Consider the following 21,182-nt stretch of genomic DNA (forward strand, 5'->3'; position numbering starts at 1 on the left):
TTTAATCACATTGTTCATTTTTGTGAAAAGTTGTTTAATTATAATGCTTGAATAGACAATTATAATAACTTGCACAATTTCCTCTGTTTCCACTCTAATCTCCGGGAGATAGCAATAGTAAAAATAACTGCTGATTAGATGATGAATAAGGTAAGAAATTGTTATTATTTAAGCAATTAATTTTTTTACGAGTAATTACCCAAACCAATCAAGTATTTTTTAGAAAAAGAATATTAGTATTTTGGTTTCTCTGAATCTTTATAGCACGGGACTTACCGGAAGCATCCCAAAGAAATTAGTACTCTCACTAAGCTTTCGTATCTTGATATGTTCCATAATAATCTTCATGGTAAACTGCCTCCAACACTTTCAAATTTCACTTAACTTAAGCACCTTGATATTTCTTTCAATTTTCTTAATGACACCATTCCTTCTTCTTTTGGTCAATCACAGAATGAACTCTGTCTTCCTTTAACTCAGTTGCAATTGCTGTACATAGAACTCAATCAAATTAATGGTTCTATTCCTTCACATTTTATAAATTTGCATAATCTAATGGTTTTAGATCTTTCTCATAATAATTGTCCGGTGTTATTCCTGCACAACTTTTTCCACTTGCCAACTTGCATTCTTTACTTCTCTCATCAAATCAATTGTTTGGTACAATACCATCGGATTTTGCAAACACAAATTTTATATTTGGATCTCTCTCACAACAAGCTAATAGGATATCTTCCATTTCCTATTGATTTTTGTTCCTCAGCATTAGTAATACTAGACTTAAGCTACAACTTGTTGAATGGAAGCATTACTCCCCAAGCTAGTTGTGTTGTTAACCTCAACCTTAGTCATAATTTGCTTCACGGTGAGGTCCCAGTTATGGTTGGAGAGAATTCTATATTAGATACGTTGGATCTTAGTTATAACAACTTCAGGTGTATTGCACAAGGAACTTGCTGCAATATGGCATATAAACCTTTCATACAATTCCTTTAACTTTTCTCAAGAAGTTGGCATGAAGTCAGAGTTACCTGAGTATTGTTCTTTTAAAGAAGATTCCTTAATTGGTTGCAATACACCAGACTTCAGATCTTGCCATTATGTCTCACAAACTAGTACAATTAAGCACCTCATTATAATTGCTGTCCCTGTCACCTGCATCATTCTTATATTCACAATTCTAGCAATATTGCTTTTCGCAAGACGCACCAAAAGTAAGAAACTCGAGAAAAGAACAGCAAAAAACGGAGACTTGTTTTTTATATAGAACTATGATGGGAAAATTGCTTTTGAAGATATCATTGAAGCAACACAGGACTTTGATATCAGATACTGCATAGGAACTGGTGGATATGGCAGTGTGTATAGAGCACAACTTCCAAGTGGCAAAGTTGTTGCATTGAAGAAACTTCATCAATTGGAGTCTCAAAATCCTTCTTTTGACAAGAGTTTCCGCAATGAGGTCAAGATGTTAACAAATCGTCCATAGAAACATTGTCAAGCTTCAGGGATTTTGTCTTCGTAATTGGTGTATGTTTCTAATTTATGAATACATGGAAAGAGGAAGCTTACTTTATGCCTTGAGAATGGATGATGAAGCTGAGGAGTTAAGTTGGAGCCAAAGGGTGAATATACTTAGTGGAACAGGTAATGCTTTGTCTTATATGCATCATGCTTGCGCTCTAATCCAAAGTCAAGACCATCAATGCAGCAAGTGGCACATGAATTTTCTAATTTTAAACAATCATCAATGTCTTTGCCGTTCTTTGAAATCACAGTCCATCAGCTGATAGCTTATTAATGTGTTTTGTTTCAGTTCAGTATGAACTACTGCTTGAGCTATGCTCAATCAACAAAGTTTGTTCCTTGATCGCATTGTTGTATTTGTATCTCGTGTTCATTTGAATAATTGTTTTGCCTCATCCGAATTTGCTCGAGACATGTAATCTTCCAACTAAATACTTGTTAAGTATTTTCGAATTTTTATATATTCATCTCATGTTTTCATTTTCCGTGCTTCTTTTTCATCTGTTCCAATTTTCTCTCAAGAGCCTCAATTTTTCTTCTCAATTTAGCAAATCATCACCAGACCAGTTTCTGTCGTGGTCTCTTCACCAGTTTCAAATTTTCTCTACTGCATTCATTTCTGATGTTTTCTTTTCTTCTAAATTCACGATGGGAAATTGGTTCTGCTCATATCTTTTGCTCTTTTGGCACTTCATTGCCCAAAATTTACTATCATAAAACACTGCTATCTTTTATATATTTGCATTTGCTATTACATGCAAATATGGGATTTTTTTTTTCAATCGGAAAAGTGATTTCTTTTCTGCCAGTAAAATACAAAAGTGCACCTTTAAACACATGACTTCCTACTTTTACATTTTTTCAAGCTAATTTTGAAAAGTCATCCCTTAGATAGTTTCAAAAATCCTTTTAAAAACTGCAAGCACAAATATATCATCTTTTTTATTTCCTTTTCAAGAAGCTTTTCCAAACCAAGTCTTAATCTAATCAGTGGACATTATGTGTCCTTCTTTGTTTCATTTGATCCATTTGTGGCTTCTTTCTTTGTTCCCTGCAGGGAAGAGTTAGAATTTAGCATATTGTCCTAAAATTGGAGTATACTACAGGATGAAGGACAGAGGTTGCAAATTCATTGAGGATAACACAACATAATTATCAGTTATAGATGGATGAACTTGCTCAAGATCCAGTTCTTCTACTTGGCTGGCCACACACCACAAACAGCTGATATTGAAAGTTTGTTTGTAACTTGAGGCATTTGTGTCAGCATCTTCTAATCAGTAATGATAAATATTTTGGCAGAATCACATTTTAACTTCCAATAAATGTATTATTACATAGTTTTATATAACTTTTTTATTTTCAAATTTCAACTGATGCATAATGTTGTTGTTAAAGTGACTTAACAAGAAATTGTAGGGAAGGATAGAATAAAAGTCAGTCAAGATGAACATTTTCTCATATAGAGATTCTATATCCCCATCTCACACGTTCCTTATATTTTCTTTTCAATTTGGTTTATCAAATTATCAATGAAGTGGAATTAAATTTGACGCGTAATATAAGGAATGGACAAAGTAATAGTTAGAGCTTGTAGGAAACTGTATTAAGACAGTCAAAATAAGTTATTCCTCTTTGGCAACCTAGTTTTTTTTTTCCTTTTTTCTTTTTGGTTTTTTTTTTTTTGTAGTATCTCGTAGCGCGGCACACCAAAAACTAATTCGACATGGATTTGAGCTTTAATTAAGAATATGTCTTTAAATTGTTGCATATATAGAAATTGAAATTTTTGACACTTATTAAGTAGTTTTTCAAGTAATTAATGGCATTAATTTATAATCAAAGTGCTTCAATTCTAACGGGCCTACTTTACATGTTAATTTCTTTCTATCTTTAATTTCCACAAACATGCTACATCATGGAAAGTAACCTCTCCATTATTTTATGTGGTCATATCATGTTGATAAATACAACCAAGTAATTGTTACGGTTAAGTTGCCCGAAGACTTGCAAAATGAGTGTGGAAGACTTTGCAAGATACGGGATAGGACCCTATTATTATTATTATTTAGTGACTATTCATATGAAAATATTGTTATGTGAAGATAATAATTAAGAAGAAGAATACTACTTTATTTTTTATGTTTTAAACCATACTTATAAAAAATATAAAACATAAGCTTCAGAGTTCAACAGATTAATTACAATTTTAGATTTTCAACATGAGAGGCTAAACTAATGCATGGTAAAGGGTTTGAGGTGGCAGATGATAGTCGAAGAATGTTAGAATTAACTCCAATCATGTAACTAATTAATTAATTAACAATTCTGCAAAGAATTGATCTCAACTTTGATACAAAATTCCAGTCAATCTATCTATTTTGAATTGTTGAGTGGACCCTATTTTTATAACATCTTGTTCTTTACCGAATAATGCAGTGGAATGAATAATGAAGAGGAACCTGCAGCATATATGTGCATTATTACACAAGTATAGCTATCTAGTGACCATTTGACACGTTCATTATGATTCCACAAGAACAGTGCAATCTCTTTGAACGGGAAGCTTCCAAAGTCGAAAGTGATTGCATAATTTTCCACAATGAAGCCGTGTTTGTGCATGCAAGGCAATGGCATATAAACATACACACTCACTTAGTCTATATACAAGACCCTTTTCTTCTAATTTGAAAACAAAAAGAGTATATATAATGGTGGCAAAGTATAGTAACTTTGCTTTGCTTGTTACAGCAGTGGTGCTTGTGTTTTCTACCACAACCTCTTATAGGATATTCCCACCAAATGCACCCAACCTCACCACCGCGGCGGCGGCTTCGTCTTTCTTCAATAATTCGGAGAGACAGGCTTTAATACAGAGTGGCTGGTGGAGTCATGACCATAGTGACTTAAACCATTGCAAATGGACTGGCATCAGCTGTGACCGTGCTGGAAGAAGTGTTGAAGAGATTCATGGATGGGAATTGATTATTATTTCCGAATCATTGTGGCTACAGAACTTGAATCTCACTGCCTTTCCCAACTTGGTCCATCTGTATCTTGATGAAATGGGGCTAAAGGGAAGCATTCCCAAAGAAATTGGTACTCTCACAAAGCTTTGCAATCTCGATCTGTCCAATAATAATCTTGATGGTAAGCTGCCGCCAACACTTTCAAACCTCACTCAACTTGAGTACCTTGATGTTTCTTTTAATTTTCTTAGTGGCATCATTCCTTCTACTTTGGGCCACTGCAAGGAGTTGATTTCTTTTTCTCTTGCTTCAAACCAAATTGAAGGTCCTATACCACTAGAACTAGGAAATTTGACAAGGTTATATTATTTAGATCTCTCCAATAATCTGCTAACAGACTTAATTCCATCAACTTTTATTCAGTTGGTGAGTTTAAATGATCTCAACCTTGGATCAAATCAAATTGGAGGTTCTATACCAGTACAGATAGGGAATCTAACAAGTTTATGTTCATTGGATCTTTCGAACAACTCCTTTTCTGGTTCAATCCCCTTTCAAATAGGAGCTTTAACTCAGTTGCAATATTTCCTCATGGAACTCAATCAAATTAATGGTTCTATTCCTTCACAATTTATAAATTTGCCTAGTCTAAAAGGTTTAGATCTTTCTCATAATAAGTTGTCTGGTCCACTACCACCAAATATTGCAAGCACAAGTGGTAGGACTATAGACCTTAGTCATAATTTTCTCACTGGTGATATCCCATCTATCTTTGGAGTGAATTCAATGATGGAGAGTTTGGATCTCAGTTATAATAATTTCACAGGTAAACTGCACAAAGAACTTGCTAATCTTATATCCATAAACCTTTCATACAATTCCCTTGACTTTTCTCAAGACATCATGAGCTCAAAGTCACAGTTACCTGATTATTGTTACTTTCAACCAGAGTCATTAATTGGTTGCAACACACCAAGCTTCGCATCCTGCCATTCTACCCCAAAAACCCAACTTCCACATAGTGCTAAAACTAAGCACCTGCTTGTAATAGTTCTTCCTATAACCTGCATCATTCTTCTCACAATTATAGCGATAATACTTTTGGCAAGACGCACCAAAAGTAAGAAACTCGAGAAAAGAACGGCAAAAAATGGAGACTTATTTTCTATATGGAACTATGATGGAAAAATTGCATTTGAAGATATCATTGAAGCAACACAGGACTTTGATATCAGATATTGCATAGGAACTGGTGCATATGGTAGTGTATATAGAGCACAACTTCCAAGTGGCAAAGTTGTTGCAGTGAAGAAACTTCACCAAAGGGAGTCACAGAATCCTTCTTTTGACAGGAGCTTTCGCAACGAGGTAAAGATGTTAACAGAAATCCGCCATAGAAACATTGTCAAGCTCCATGGATTTTGTCTTCATAGTCAGTGTATGTTTCTAGTTTATGAATACATGGAAAAAGGAAGCTTATTTTATGCCTTGAGAATTGATGATGAAGCTGAAGAGCTAACTTGGAGCCATAGGGTGAATATACTTAGTGGAGCTGCTAATGCATTGTCTTACATGCATCATGATTGTTCCCCACCAATAGTTCACAGAGATGTAACAAGCAACAACATTTTGTTGAACTCAGAGTTGCATGCTGTTGTCTCTGACTTTGGCACCGCTAGAGTTCTTGATCCAGATTCTTCAAACCAAACCTTGAAAGTTGGAACATATGGATATCTTGCTCCAGGTGAAGTTATTTCTTAAAGAAAAAAAAAAGAATTGTAAAATGTTTTGATCTTTACTTAATGATTCTTTAATTAATGCGTAATTACATATGAGAAATCAGATCTGTTGACAATTTCCATGGTTTATTGCACAGAATTGGCATACACATTGAGTGTGACAGAAAAATGTGATGTATATAGTTTCGGAGTGGTGGCATTGGAAACAATAATGGGAAGACATCCGGGAGATCTTATCTTGTCTTTGTTCAACTCTTCTAACAAAAACATAATGGTAAAAGATCTCTTGGATTCACGCATCAGTTTACCATTATGTCAAAAGGATGCTCAAGCTATAGTTCAAGTGGTAACATTGGCATTGGCATGCTTGCGCTCTAATCCAAAATCAAGACCATCAATGCAGCAAGTGGCTCATGAGCTTTCTAATTTCAAACAATCATCACTGTCTTTGCCTTTGTCTGAAATCACAGTCCATCAGATGATAGCTTAGAGAATGTATTTTGTTTCAGTTCAGTATGGACTACTATGCTCAATCAGGAAAAGCTTGATCCTCACATTGCTGCATCTAGTGTTCATCTGGATAGCATCCTTAGTTATTTTGGCTTATTTTAATTAGCTTTGGTCTTGTAATCTTGAATTTCAACTAAATAATGTTAACCGTTTTGAGTTTTTATATATCATCTGATATTTCCATTTGCTATGTTTCTTTTTCATCTCCAAGTTTTAAATCTCCTTAACTCTTTACTAGTTGTAAACTATATATTTTAATTGTAGCCTCAAAAGGAATGGAAAAGTTTCTATTCTTATATTTCAGACCATAGGTAACATTTATAATTGGACTTGACCTAAGCTCAGTTAGTTAAGTGGAGTTGGTTATAAGCAGAGAATGGTATAAACTAGATTAATACCCGATTACCTCCTAAATATGCATCACACATATACAATCTTGATTTTGGCCACGTAAATTGTTGACAAGCTCTTTTAGGAATACAAACTTTCTGAACTCTGTTACTTCTCCAATCAAATTAGTTATTTAAAATTAGTTAATTAAAACTAAATTTAAAAAATCAATTTTTAACCTATTAATTAAAATCAAAACCAAATTTAAAAAAACCCTCATTTCAAAAGCCACACTTCAAGTCTTCACTCTTCAACGGCTCTTCCGGTCTTCCCCTCTTCGAGTCTTCGCCTCTTCTCCTCTGTACGCCACCGTCAACAGCTCTTCTCCTCTGCCTCTCGCCGGAGCTTGTCGGTGGTTCGTCGGACCTCTCGCTCTTCGAGTCTTCACTCTGATTCGCGCCTCTATCTCTCTGCCTCCGTTCCTCGACCTCCCATTCTTGCCGCCGGAGTATCTCTTCTTCAATTGAGGTAAGCCTCCTCCTTGCCCTTGGTTCTGCCATTAGCGTCTTCTGAATTCTGAGTTTTCTCCTGAGTTTTTTCTGCCGTGGCATCTGGGTTTCTTCTATTTTGTTCTGTTTTGTTCTGTCAAAGAACAAGTTTTCTTCTGTTTTCTTCAAACGAAACCCTTAGTTTTGGATGTGCTCTGATTTTGAACCATTGCATAACCCAGTTTCAGGAAAGATAAAAAGGTTCAGATTTTAAAATCTCTCGGTGTTGAACTCTTCATTTCAATGGACCCTGCTGTAAGTTTCTTCTTCACTGTGGTTCACTTTATGATTGGTTAGAACTTAATTAATTTGCATGAATTAATTTGATAGGATCACAGCCTTTCCCTTTGCTGTGTAACTAGATTGTGTTTGTTGTTTGTATGTTGAATTAGTAGATTGCTGCTAGATTAGGAAGGGATTGAGAAAGCAGGATTGGTGATTTTTGGTAAAATAATCCTAACAAAGTTCATCAGTGATTATAAGAATTCAAATCAGAGTAGTCCTTATCTTATTTTGTTTGTTGTTTTCGATTATTCTTGTTTGTTCATATAGAAATTTTGGTGATTATGTTTCCCATTTTTATGATCCTAATACAAAATTTGTTAGGAAAATAAACTGTGATTGGTGATTATTCCTGTTTGTTCATATAGATAATGTGTGTGGGACAGAGGGTTATTTTGGGTGCATATGATTAAAAATAAACTGTGATTGTTTCAACTCCTCTGTTTGTTTTATTCCACAATTTGTGAAATGATTGGATCGTATGCTTGTGTATGCATTGAGGCCCTTCCTTTGTACTTTGCTGTTTTTTGTTGTTTGATGAAAGAACAATATATTACAAACAACACATGAATCATAATCGATTAATTGATGAAGAAAGGAGATAAAGTGAAAAATGGGGCATTGAGTGGGTTGAGTAATGTCAAGCTAGAGACGAAGAAATGCGGGTTAGTTCAGTGGGATGGAGCAGATATGGCAAAGAAAGTAAAGCATTAGAGAAGTAAGATGGGTGAATTAGATATTTTTTAATGCTCAAGAGGATTTTGCTGGAATTCACTGATTCTCTTTTATTTTTCAGATTGGAAGAATTCACTGCTTGATTAACTGCTATTTGCTATCATCTACAATTTTGCTTGTTGAGTTATCTAGCAGATTTTTTTATGAGCATTCTATAATTGTGTTCTCTTCTGTTGGTAATTTTATCACTTGCTAATCCAAATATCCTATACTTGAGCTTAAACAAGTGTCTTCACTCTTCAGTCCAAATATCCTTTTAACTTAAACGCTTATGAATGAAATGATAGTTGAGTCCCAATAACACACTTGATTATGCTGATTTCACTTTGACCATTCCAGATATTTTGCTCTTCGGCCCAGCATTGCTCCTTCTTTGTATGCTTCTTCCATGAAAGATCTTGTTACTGTATTTGTAGACTAGGAAGGTTCTGTTTTTTGTACTTTGCTGTTTTTGTCTCACTGGTGGGCACTCCATTTTTGAGAGTTGATTAATTGATTACAATTAATTAATTTATAGGTGAATTTCATGCCATTAATTAATTTGCTTTGGTGTTAGCGTTTTGCAAGCATGGTATTGGTTATTATAATTTCTGGTTCAAATTGTTTTACATTTTGTATTTGAAAATTTAGTTGTATTTTCTTGTCTATGCATGCAAATTTCTGCCATGAATTCCATTGCATTGTTTGAAACTCTGATTTTTTCTATTAATCAAATTATTCTCTATGTTAGTAAATTAAGCACTGATTGAGTTGCCAGCATACAATTTAGGAAATGTTTTGACCTATGAGAAGACAATGTGAGGAGTACCATAACTATTCTTTTTGAAAGAAGAATATAATAACTAAAATGAGATATCTGGTACTAAAATGATACTAATACCAATTTATAAGTGTCAGTGACAATTTTGATTGATTTATCTTGAATTTCATGGTTCAACGTAAGCGAACATTCCATTCTGCATTAGGAGTTGTAGTTGTATGTAGCATATCTGCATATGAAAGTAACATCAGCAGCTTAGGGATATCTGAATCTAGAGATGATTATGTATCATTTCTGGTTAATAATTGATATGATAACAAACACACCTAACCTAGGATTTGTGGGATTTGGTTATAAGATGGCCTGGATAAATAGTATTAGCAGGTATTCATCTCAAACCATAGGACCCCACCTTCCAATTCTTTTTTTTTTTTCTGTCACTTTACTTGGAAACAGTCATATTGTCTTAGTATGTTTTACCTATTCATTGACTGAATGTTTGATTTTTTGTGCTTTCTCTTGAAAAATTTAAAAAAAAAATAACCTAGTCTATCATGTACTCCCTAATGCCTATTCCGTTTTATCCTCTTTTTATCCTTCTCTTTTCTTTTTTCTTTTTTTTTTTAATGAAAATATCGATCTCAACTTTCTTATGTGATGGTGTGTGAATATGTAACTTTGTTATGTTTTGTTATGTAACTCCATAAGATATAAGCATACCTTATTTTTGTATGAAATGTGTGTGCTTAAAGCTTGTTATATAGAAAAGAATAACCTTCCACGCTAATTAATCAGATACAGTTTCTCATTTTGCATATTTACCGGGAAAAGGTGTTTTGCTACCAAGTCACCATACACTAACCTTTGCATCATGAAGAAAGATCTCCGGACTTTGAATCTCACTTTCATTTCCCTTGATTGGATCTGCTCTTAGCCACAGCCTCAGCCTCAGCTTGCCCATAGATCTGTTTATCAAAAGCATCTAATGGTAAAGACATCCAAGAGTTTTGTTGAAGCACTACAACACATTCTCTCTTGTTGGAAAACGTGCAAACATTGTGAAGCTTGTTTCCCTGTCTGGTATTGTGAAGTAATGCGTACCCGGATAAAACAAGGGTGCCAGAGAAAGAAGTGGCTATGCACAAGTTCAACTCAAAAGTTATGCAGATTTCATATAATCCATGTCACCCCTTCAGGCTTATATCATTTCTTCATTGTATCTACACCAGCACGACATCTCATCAATCCATTTACCATTCGAATCAGCTTCTTAATGGGTTGTCAAAATCTGGTCGAGTGGATGATGCCCGGAAATTGTTCGACAAAATGCTCCAGAGAGATGAGTATACTTGGAACACCATGATTTCCATTTATGTTAATGTGGGAAGATTGGCTGAGGCAAGAGATATTTTTTACCGGTTTTCAGGAAGAAGTTCCATCGCATGGTCCTCCCTCATATCTGGGTATTGCAGATTTGGGTATGAAAGTGAAGCTTTTGATTTGTTTAGGTGTATGAGGTTGGAGGGTCAGAATCCAAGCCAATACACTCTGGGAAGTCTTCTGAGGGCGTGTTCAGCATTGGGTTGGATCAAAAGTGGAACATTGATTCACGGGTATGTGATAAAGAACGGATTTAAATCCAATGTGTATGTTGTTACTGGACTGGTTGACATGTACGCCAAGTGCAAATACATTTCAGAAGCTGAGTTTCTCTTCAAGGGGTTGTCCTTTGACAAGGGAAATCATGTACTGTGGACTACCATGGTCACTGGTTATGCTCAAAATGGTGATGGCTTTAAGGCAATTGAGTTTTTTCGGTACATGCATAGGGAAGGGGTTGACTCCAATCAGTTCACTTTTCCTAGCATAGTGACAGCATGTTCAGCAGTTTCAGCTCATTGTTTTGGGGAACAAGTGCATGGTTGCATTATAAGGAGTGGTTTTGGATGCAATGTATATGTTCAAAGTGCATTGGTTGATATGTATGCAAAATGCGGAGAATTTAATAGTGCAAAAAGTGTTGGAAACTATGGAGGAGGATGATGTTGTTTCATGGAACTCTATGATAGTTGGGTGTGCAAGACACGGGTTTGAAGACGAAGTTCTAGCCTTGTTTCAAAAGATGCATGCAAGGAACATGAAAATTGATGAATATACATTCCCATCTGTCCTGAACTGTTGCGTATTAGGACTTATAGATTCGAAATCTGTTCATTGCTTAATAATCAAGACAGGGTTTGAGAATTATAAACCTGTTAGCAATGCTCTTGTTGACATGTACGCCAAAACTGGGAAGCTAAGTAGTGCATTTTCAGTATTTGGAAGGATGCTTGAGAAGGATGTTATCTCATGGACCTCTCTTGTCACAGGCTATGCACAAAATGGCTTGCATGAAGAATCCCTTAAAACTTTTTGTGACATGAGAATTGCCGGAGTCAGTCCAGACCAATTTATTTTTGCGAGTATTCTGAGTGTCTGTGCAGAACTGACTGTTCTAGAATTTGGTAAACAAGTGCATGCAGACTTTATTAAATCAGGTCTTAAGTCATCATTATCAGTAGATAACTCTCTTGTGACAATGTATGCAAAATGTGGATGCTTGGATCATGCTGATACTATTTTTATTTCAATGCAAGTCCAGGATGTAATTACTTGGACAGCTCTTATTGTTGGTTATGCACAGAATGGGAAGGGAAGAGAATCCTTAAGAATTTATGATGCTATGGTTTCATGTGGTACAAAACCAGACTATATCACATTTATAGGATTATTATTTGCTTGTAGCCATGCCGGTCTTATGGAAGACGGTCATATATATTTTCAGCAAATGAATAAGGTTTATGGTATAAAACCTGGCCCTGAACACTATGCCTGTATGATTGATCTTTTTGGACGCTCAGGAAAGCTTGATAAGGCAAGAGACTTACTAGATAAAATGGATATGGAGCCAGATGCAACTGTATGGAAGGCACTCCTTGCTGCATGTAGAGTGCATGGGAACTTGGAATTAGGTGAAAGAGCAGCCACGAATCTTTTTCATTTGGAACCAAAGAATGCAATGCCTTATGTTATGTTGTCTAACATGTATTCCGCAGCTCATAAATGGGATGAAGTTGCAAAAGTTCGAAAGTTGATGAAATCAAAAGGAATAGTTAAGGAGCCTGGATGTAGTTGGATTGAGATCAACGGCACGGTACATACCTTCATTTCTGAAGATAGGGGACATCCAAGGGTGGCTGAGATTTATTCCAAGCTTGATGGAGTTATAACACGAATTAAGGAGGCTGGCTATGTTCCTGATATGACTTTCTCTTTGCATGACATGGATAGAGAGGGAAAGGAGGCCAGTCTTGCTTATCATAGCGAGAAACTGGCTGTTGCTTTTGGAATTCTTGCTTCTTCACCAGGTGTCCCAATTCGGATTTTCAAGAATCTCCGAGTATGTGGAGACTGCCATTCTGCTATGAAATATATATCAAAAGTTCTGAATCATCATATAATATTAAGGGATTCAAACTGCTTTCATCATTTTAAAGGAGGGGAGTGTTCTTGTGGGGATTATTGGTAGGAATAGGATTTTCTTTTGTCCTCGTACAAATCACTCATGCAGCTTCAAGGGGAACTTATACATGTAACATCTAAATCTTCTAGAGCTTGTCTATTGTGAAATTGTCATGATGATATTTTGATCATTTACCCCACAACGATCCTACTTGTACACAATATTGTTACTTCATGGACATTTGAATCACTTTGGTTGTCTCATATATCTTAAAAAACAGAAGCACCACTACAGTATATTGTCCTGCAAGCCCGCGGTGGTAGATATACTGTGAAACCTGGTGAGTCTCTGTTACATACCCTGGAGAGAGAGAGAATGCTGAGTCAGCAACAAAGACAGCCAAAAAAGGAAAGAAAATAATCCTTTTACCTTATCATTATTCTAGAAGAAGCAATAAAGAAAAGGTTGGAATAATAGGGAAGGAGAAATGTATAATCATAAGTGACAATAATTGATGATTGGATTAGTCGGATCAGAGAACTAGGGAGGCGTAATCGTAGGAGTTGAATGCTAATTATGATAATTAATTTGAGGGAATGCAATAAAAGGAGGAGCTGATTAGATGAGAGGTAGGAAAATATTTGGAAAGGCCTAGATTAAGAGAGAAGAGGACTCTCGAAATTCCTCTATTATCTTTTACTGTTCTATTGTATTTCTGTATTTTCATTAAAATAAATACCATTGTAACAACTGTATCAAAGTGCTGTTATTCACATTGTTAAGATAATCAAACATTCAAACTCAATAGTTCACTTAAATTTTGTGGAGCTGATACGAGTTTAAATAAATTTGAATCGCAAAGCTCAATAGTAAATTAAAAAGAGATTGCCAAGAGTTTGATTACCTTGCGAGCTACTTCATGTTCTCTCTTCCTAATTCCTGATTTATATACATAGTTTACTGTATGTGTAACATTATGTATCCTTGTTTGTTTGTTTCGTTATATTTTTTTATTTGTGGTTTCTTTCTTTATTCACTTTTCAGTGTTAAAATATTTCAAATACTTGATTAGCATGGTGAGTGAGAGAGACTTCAATGCGAGTCATGTGTCAAATTCTCTATCAATTGAGTTAGAGTAAAGCTAGGGAACCAAAAGCATATCAGCCAAAATCCAGCCAAATATTCAAAATCACTACGAGTTAATATATATGGATGTTTCTTCTACTAAGTATCAGAATGTTTCTTTTTCATATTAAATGGATGTTCTTTTATGTATTTTTCGAATTTGTGTTTGTTGGAGGTGGATAGGTTAATGTGAGAGAAAAGAGGAATGTTTTTATAGGTTTTAATTAGGTTTACTTAATCAATTTAAAATCGGCGCCGTCAATGATATCTAGTGTAACGATGAATTGTGCCACCAAATGGAAGAGAAAGTTTGATTCGGATTTGACCAAAGGGAAAATGAATTTTGGATCGGGCTTGCTGAAAGGGTTCCGTGATCCCAGGGGTGGTTATTGGAGATTTGAAACATATTAGTCAATGAGAGATTTCATTCAAAACGGCAATTAATAACAAACATTAAAAATTAAATAAAAATTAAATTAATTAATTTAATGTTGTTTTGTTTCTCTTTTGGCCGATCCCCTTTTGGTTCCACATACTTTTCCATTGAGTTATATTTACAAAGAGAGAGAGAATTGCTGATAATAAAAGTAATTTATAACTAAGGAATGTGTGTCTATCTTTTTTTAATTAATGCGATATCACAAAAGATTTTAGTATTTCACCTAAACTTCATGTTAAATCCCAAATAATCTAATAGATTGCATTTTTCCTATTGATTAGTTTTATTTTTCATGTTACCAGTAACTAATGGTATGGCCAAAAATTAAAGTGAATGAATAAAAAATTGCATGGAAGGTCACTTGTTTAAAGCAATTAGTCTTTACTCTTTAGAGATTCAATAACCGTGTTTGTGGTGTTTGTACTTTGTACCCTTGTATACTTCGTTAATTATCGGTCCACAAAAAATCAATCACAGCCCTACAATTTTCAAGATCACAGGACATCTAACGGTCCAACTTCCATATTCGGCAGAAGACATTCGTCAACTGGAGTAGCCCCCAAGAGTAAATGCATAATTTCCAGATGAAACGGTGTTTGTGCATGGCAAATAATGCTGTATACACAACTCACGTATTACAAATTGAAACAAAAGTGATAATAATGGAAAAATTGCGAACAGATATTACAAATTGGAAAAATAAATTAAATAATATATTTATTTATATATAAATATAATAGTTAATTTTGGATATACACATAATATTTTTATATTTTATAATAATATAATCAAATTTGTATATAGTGATTAATGTTCATAATTGTTATCATCTTCAATTTGTATATAGGACTTCAGAGTATAGAGATGTATGAAATGGCATGCTTAGGTTTTATGATCTGTAGCATTTGTTTGGATATTTGAATGGTTTGGTTCTGATATCTTGTATAATGAGATGAAAAAGGACTCTGACAATCTGCTTTTGTCCTGATGAGGGAGTTATGATGGCGTTTCTTTGGCCACAAAATTGACTGGCGAAGATTGTTTCTTCTGGCGGCTGTTTTGACTGTATCTAGTATTTTGTTTCAGATGCTTGTACATAGGTATTTACTAAATGATCAGTCTCCATATGAAAATGATTCATCACACCCATCCTTAAATAGTAGCACCACCAAAGAGGCAATACTTCAGTAGGTTTGCCTCAGCCTTTCTTATTCTGTTATTTTACTTAATTTATCAAATGAGGTAGTCCAATCAGTCGCATTTGAGTCAGAGAGAGCAGAAACTCGCCTGAATAGTTCAATCTCTAGGAGTAAAAGGGAAGAAAAGCTTGCTAATGCAACAAAAAATACAAGATTTTCACCCCCTCTTAGTGTTCCTTCTTATAAGTAGATAGAAATTGGTGAGACCTTGAACGTACCACCTTTTCTATAAAGTCACCAATAGGTTGATGCATATATATTTCTCAGAGATACATACAGTTGTTGCCACCTCATAAGGCCCTTGTGTATGCAAAGAAAGAGATTGATAATGTTCCTTTGGTTAATGAAGATCTTGATCTCTATGCTTCTTTATTTAGTAACATTTCTATTTTCAAAAGTACCTTAAATTTATTTGTTTTTAATTTTGGGCACATACATATTCATCTTGCAGGAAGGATTGGTTTATTTTTAATACTTATTAATATTCATGAAACTGAATTGAAGCATTTTATTTTATACTTTCCTTTAGAAGTAAAACTGTGAAAGAGTTCACATTTGTTGGTCACATACATAAACTTGTCAAGGTTTGCATAATAAGCTTTTATCACTGCATATTGATTTCTTTATGTCAAACCTTTTGAGAATATATTTCACTTGTGACCATGGTATATCACCGTCTGCACTACACAACCCTGAGTGCAGATTAAACCTGATCCTCTGTTCTATGGCAGTAATTCTAGAAATACTTAAAAGACGATGTCTAGTCAAACTTTTATTGAGAACAAAACTAGTTTGCACCAAGATGAAAAGCATGAATATAGATTGTACCACAAAAGGGACAAACTTTTCGTTAAACATAATCCCCAAGATAGCTGGTGGCATGGATAATTTCGAGCTACCTTTCGATCATATTGTTGATATGAATCCAACACAAGCAAGAGCGAGATGAATACATGATGGGTTACATGATACTTAGCAATATTAGCAACTTTGTTAGGAGTAGTAGTTAAAATGAAATAAAAACAAACAAATAAAGTATTAATATATTTTTAATTAAATTTTGACTTATTTCAATATAAATTTTCTGTCATGATTTTTTTAATCTCAGATAAATTCATATTTTTGTTGTGTATTCTACAGATATTTAGGTATTATTTGAGAAAGGATGAGATATATTCTTACTTTCATTTAGTAGAGAACTAGAGATTGTATCTTTAATAGTGCAATGATCAATTGTGATACATAATTCTTCTTGAGAGATTTTCACTTACCATACGTTCCCATAAAAAATTATTTATATGATTACTTATTATTTACTTCGAAAAATAATTACTTATATGATTAACTATTATTTATTTTGGAAAATGATTATGTTCATAATTAATTATTATTCATTTTAGAGAATAATTATCTATATAATTAATTATCATTCACTTTAGAAAATAATAGTAATATTAAATAAAATGTCATAAAAGATATTATTTATTCTATTTTTTTTTAAAAAATAAAATTATATAATATATAATTTAATTATTAATATTATCTTTGTTATTCTAATCATGCAGTTTTTTCAGTTGCTAACTACTTAAAATGCAATTACAAATTATGTTTATAACCTATAAGCAAGATGTTATGATTAATCATGTTTGGCCCAATAAAAAGCCCAATTTATATAGGAGGAGGAGGGATATAAATGAACCCACCAATATTCACATAAAAAAAAATATAATGAAGCCAAACAAAAGCGCAATTGCCCACTTCTCTAAACACTAAACGTATTTGTCTCAAATAAAGGCACACCAGGTTTGAGTCCTAGTGTTTGCTAGGTTAGTGTGTATGAGATATGTGTGAGTGTGATGTATGACAAAAAAAAAAATTTGTCTCCTTGAGTGCAGCTGAATTTCCATCTGTCACAATATTCTTGCATCTGTATGATTACATCAGTACATTATAAAAATCATAAAAATATATATCAACACGAAACTAACATAAAGTACAAATAAATTCATAAAATAATTAATTAAAAATAAAAGAAAGTAATAGCTGTATTTCAATTTCTCTAGTCAATGAAGAAAGAGTAAGAGAAGAAGAGTGCCAGAAACTCAGACATCGACGAAAGCTAGTTTCGGACAGATCGAATCTAAAAAAAAGGAAAAATAATCAAAGGCAAGTCTTCGTCTTTTTTTTTTCTCATTTTAGTAGTTGTTTAACACTTCACCTCACTTAACGAAACATCTCCTTAGTATCTTTAATATACCTTTAAAAACGAAAAATCTGTTCCATTTCTTTGATTTTGAATACTCAACTTGATTTTAATGGCTTTCTTCCACTTTTGGATTCTTTTTGTATATGTATTCATCTTTTGCTACTTTCAATTTTACAATCATTCCATTGGCAAACCGTATTCTTCTTCACGTTATAAACTCTATTCCATCTCTTTGATTTTGAATACTCAACTTAATTTTAATGGCTTTCTTTCTTTTTTGGATTATGTCATGTAAGTATGCATCTTTTACTATTTTTAAGTTTTACAATCATTCTATTGATTATATAAACCATATCCTTCTTCATCGTTATACACATTCAATCATAGTATCATACACAACTTTTTCTTCCCAGCTAATTTTTTTCACTAGCACACATTTCTTATTTAAACAATGACACTGTTGACTCTTGACAATTATAACTTTGCTTTGCTTGTTATTGTGGTGGCGCATTTGTTTTCCACCACAGCCTCTTATGTTATATTCCCACCAAATGTTTCGTCTTCCTTCAATAATTCAGAAAGACATGCTTTAATACAAAGTGATTGGTGGAGTAAGCATAGTATTTTATATCATTACCATTGGACCGGCATCATCTGTGATGATGCTGGAAGTGTTATAAAGATTGACAGATCCGTATTGTTTAATAATCCTTATAATAAGTCTAAATTGATGCAGCTACAGAACTTGAATCTCAGTGCCTTTCCCAATTTGGTCCACCTCAATCTTTATGGGATGGGACTTACCTCAATCTTTATGGAATAGGGCTTACAGAAAGTATTCCCAAAGAAATTGGTACTCTCACGAAGCTTTCTTGTCTTGATTTGTCCCATAATTATCTTAATGGTAAGTTACTTCTAATATGTTCTCTCGCTTTATTTCTCCCCGAAATCTCCTCGGTGGTCGAGAGCTCTCCACAGGTAGACCAACAAGTGGTATCAGAGCTGATACTTTCCTACAAGTATTTATGTTTTGCTACTTTTAGGTTTTACAATCATTATATTGGTTATATAAACCGTGTGCTTACTACCTTAACTTACTACCTTAAGGTTTTGAATTGGATGTGGTGTCTTTTCATCCTATGTTCTCTCGCTTGATTCCCTCTCGAAATCTCCCCGGTGATCAAGAACTCTCCACAGGTGGCCCAACAAGTGGTATCAGAGGTGATACTTTCCTACAAGTGAATATCTTTTGCTACTTTTAGGTTTTACAATCATTTTATTGGTTATATAAACCGTGTTCTTCTTCACCGTTATACACATTGACTTAATCATACCCAAAGCTTCTTCTTCTTAATTCGTTCTTTCATAAACACACATTTCTTTTATTTTGAATTTTAATCACTCAAAATTTGATTTTAATTGCTTTCATTCTCTTTTGGATTCTTTCCTACAAATATTCATCTTTTACTACTTTTAGGTTTTACAATCATTCCATTGGTTATATAAACCGTGTTCTTCTTCATCGTTATACACATTCACTTAATCATACATAAAACTTGTTAGTTCTTTCAATAAAAAAGCCAAATCTATATAGGAGGAGGAGGGATATAAATTAGCCCACCAATATTCACATAAAAAATAATATAATGAAGCCAACTAGCTATTTCCCAAAAAAAACAAAAGTCCAATTGCCCACTTTCCTAAACACTAAACGTATTTGCCTCAAATGAAGTCACACCAGGTTCGAGTCCTAGTGTTTGCTAGGTTAGTGTGTGTGAGATATGTGTGAGTGTGATGTATGACACAAAACAAAACTTGTCTCTTTGAGTGCAGCTGTATTCCCATCTGTCACAATATCCTTGCATCTGTATGATTACATCAGTACGTTATAAAAATCCTAAAAGCATATATCAACACGAAACTAACATAAAGTACAAATAAATTCGTAAAATAATTAATTAAAAATAAAAGAAAGTAATAGCTGTGTTTCAATTTCTCTAGCGTCAATGAAGAAAGAGTAAGAAAAGAAGAGTGTTAGAAACTCAGACATCGACAAAGCTAGCTTCGGACGGATCGAATCTGAGAAAAAGGAAAAATAATCAAAGGCAAGTCTTCGTCTTCTTTTTTCTCATTTTAGTAGTTGTTTAACACTTCACTTCATTTAGAAGATAAATAATAATGAAGTTAGACCCACATCAAAGAAAGTAAGAAAGAGTAAGGAGTTCATAAGATGAGAGATCCATTAACTTACTACCTTAAGATTCTGAGTTGGATGTGGTGCCTTCTCATCTTATGTTCTCTCGCTTGATTTCTCCCCGAAATCTCCTCGGTGGTCGAGAGCTCTCCACAGGTGGACCAACAAGTGGTATCAGAGCTGATACTTTCCTACAAGTATTTATGTTTTGCTACTTTTAGGCTTTACAATCATTCTATTGGTTATATAAACCGTGTGCTTACTTCCTTAACTTACTACCTTAAGGTTTTGAATTGGATGTGGTGTCTTCTCATCCTATGTTCTCTCGCTTGATTCCTCCCCGAAATCTCTTCGGTGGTCGAGAACTCTCCACAGGTGGCCCAACAAGTGGTATCAGAGGTGATACTTTCCTACAAGTATTTATCTTTTGCTACTTTTGGGTTTTACAATCATTCTATTAGTTATATAAACCGTGTTCTTCCTCACCGTTATACACATTGACTTAATCATACACAAAGATTCTTTTTCTCAATTCGTTCTTTCACTAACACACATTTCTTTTATTTTGAATTTTAATTACTCAAACTTTGATTTTAATTAATTTCATTCTCTTTTGGATTCTTTCCTACAAATATTCATCTTTTGCTACTTTTAGGTTTTACAATCATTTCATTGGTTATATAAATCGTGTTCTTCTTCATCGTTATACACATTCATTTAATCATACACAAAGCTTGTTAGTTCTTTCAGTAAAAGAGCCAAATCTATATAGGAGGAGGAAGGATATAAATGAGCCCACCAATATTGACATAAAAAAATAATATAATGAAGCCAACTAGCTATTTTCCAAAAACAAAAACAAAAGCCCTATTGCCCACTTCCCTAAACACTAAACGTATTTGCCTCAAATAAAGCCACACCAAGTTCGAGTCCTAGTGTTTGCTTGGTTAGTGTGTGTGAAATACATGTGAGTGTGATGTATGGAAAAAAAAACTGTCTCCCTGAGTGCAGCTGCATTCTCACCTGTCACAATATCCTTGCATCTATATTTTTACATTAGTACGTTATAAACATCCTAAAAACATATATCAACACGGAACTAAAATAAAGTACAAAT

The 21,182-nt window shown here is 34.0% G+C and overlaps 2 protein-coding genes and 1 pseudogene across 2 annotated transcripts; all 3 read left to right on the top strand.

Annotated features, from left to right (window-relative positions):
- The first annotated feature begins 141 nt into the window (after positions 1–141).
- LOC130963427 (MDIS1-interacting receptor like kinase 2-like) lies at positions 142–1,905 on the top strand. Its single transcript, XM_057889546.1, has 6 exons — positions 142–150; positions 265–349; positions 936–1,214; positions 1,296–1,470; positions 1,562–1,647; positions 1,817–1,905. Exons 1-6 carry the CDS (start codon positions 142–144, stop codon positions 1,903–1,905), a joined length of 723 nt encoding a protein of 240 aa, XP_057745529.1.
- A 2,285-nt stretch (positions 1,906–4,190) lies between these two features.
- LOC130958493 (probable leucine-rich repeat receptor-like protein kinase At1g35710) lies at positions 4,191–6,915 on the top strand. Its single transcript, XM_057885220.1, has 2 exons — positions 4,191–6,240; positions 6,373–6,915. The coding sequence occupies exons 1-2, from the start codon at positions 4,239–4,241 to the stop codon at positions 6,723–6,725; spliced, it is 2,355 nt and encodes a 784-aa protein (XP_057741203.1). The 5' UTR covers positions 4,191–4,238; the 3' UTR covers positions 6,726–6,915.
- A 459-nt stretch (positions 6,916–7,374) lies between these two features.
- On the top strand, positions 7,375–13,689 carry LOC130958509 (pentatricopeptide repeat-containing protein At2g03880, mitochondrial-like; annotated as a pseudogene).
- The last annotated feature ends 7,493 nt before the right edge of the window (positions 13,690–21,182 follow it).

The sequence above is a fragment of the Arachis stenosperma genome, chromosome 2 (genome assembly GCF_014773155.1).
Source record: "Arachis stenosperma cultivar V10309 chromosome 2, arast.V10309.gnm1.PFL2, whole genome shotgun sequence".
Taxonomy (NCBI): domain Eukaryota; kingdom Viridiplantae; phylum Streptophyta; class Magnoliopsida; order Fabales; family Fabaceae; genus Arachis; species Arachis stenosperma.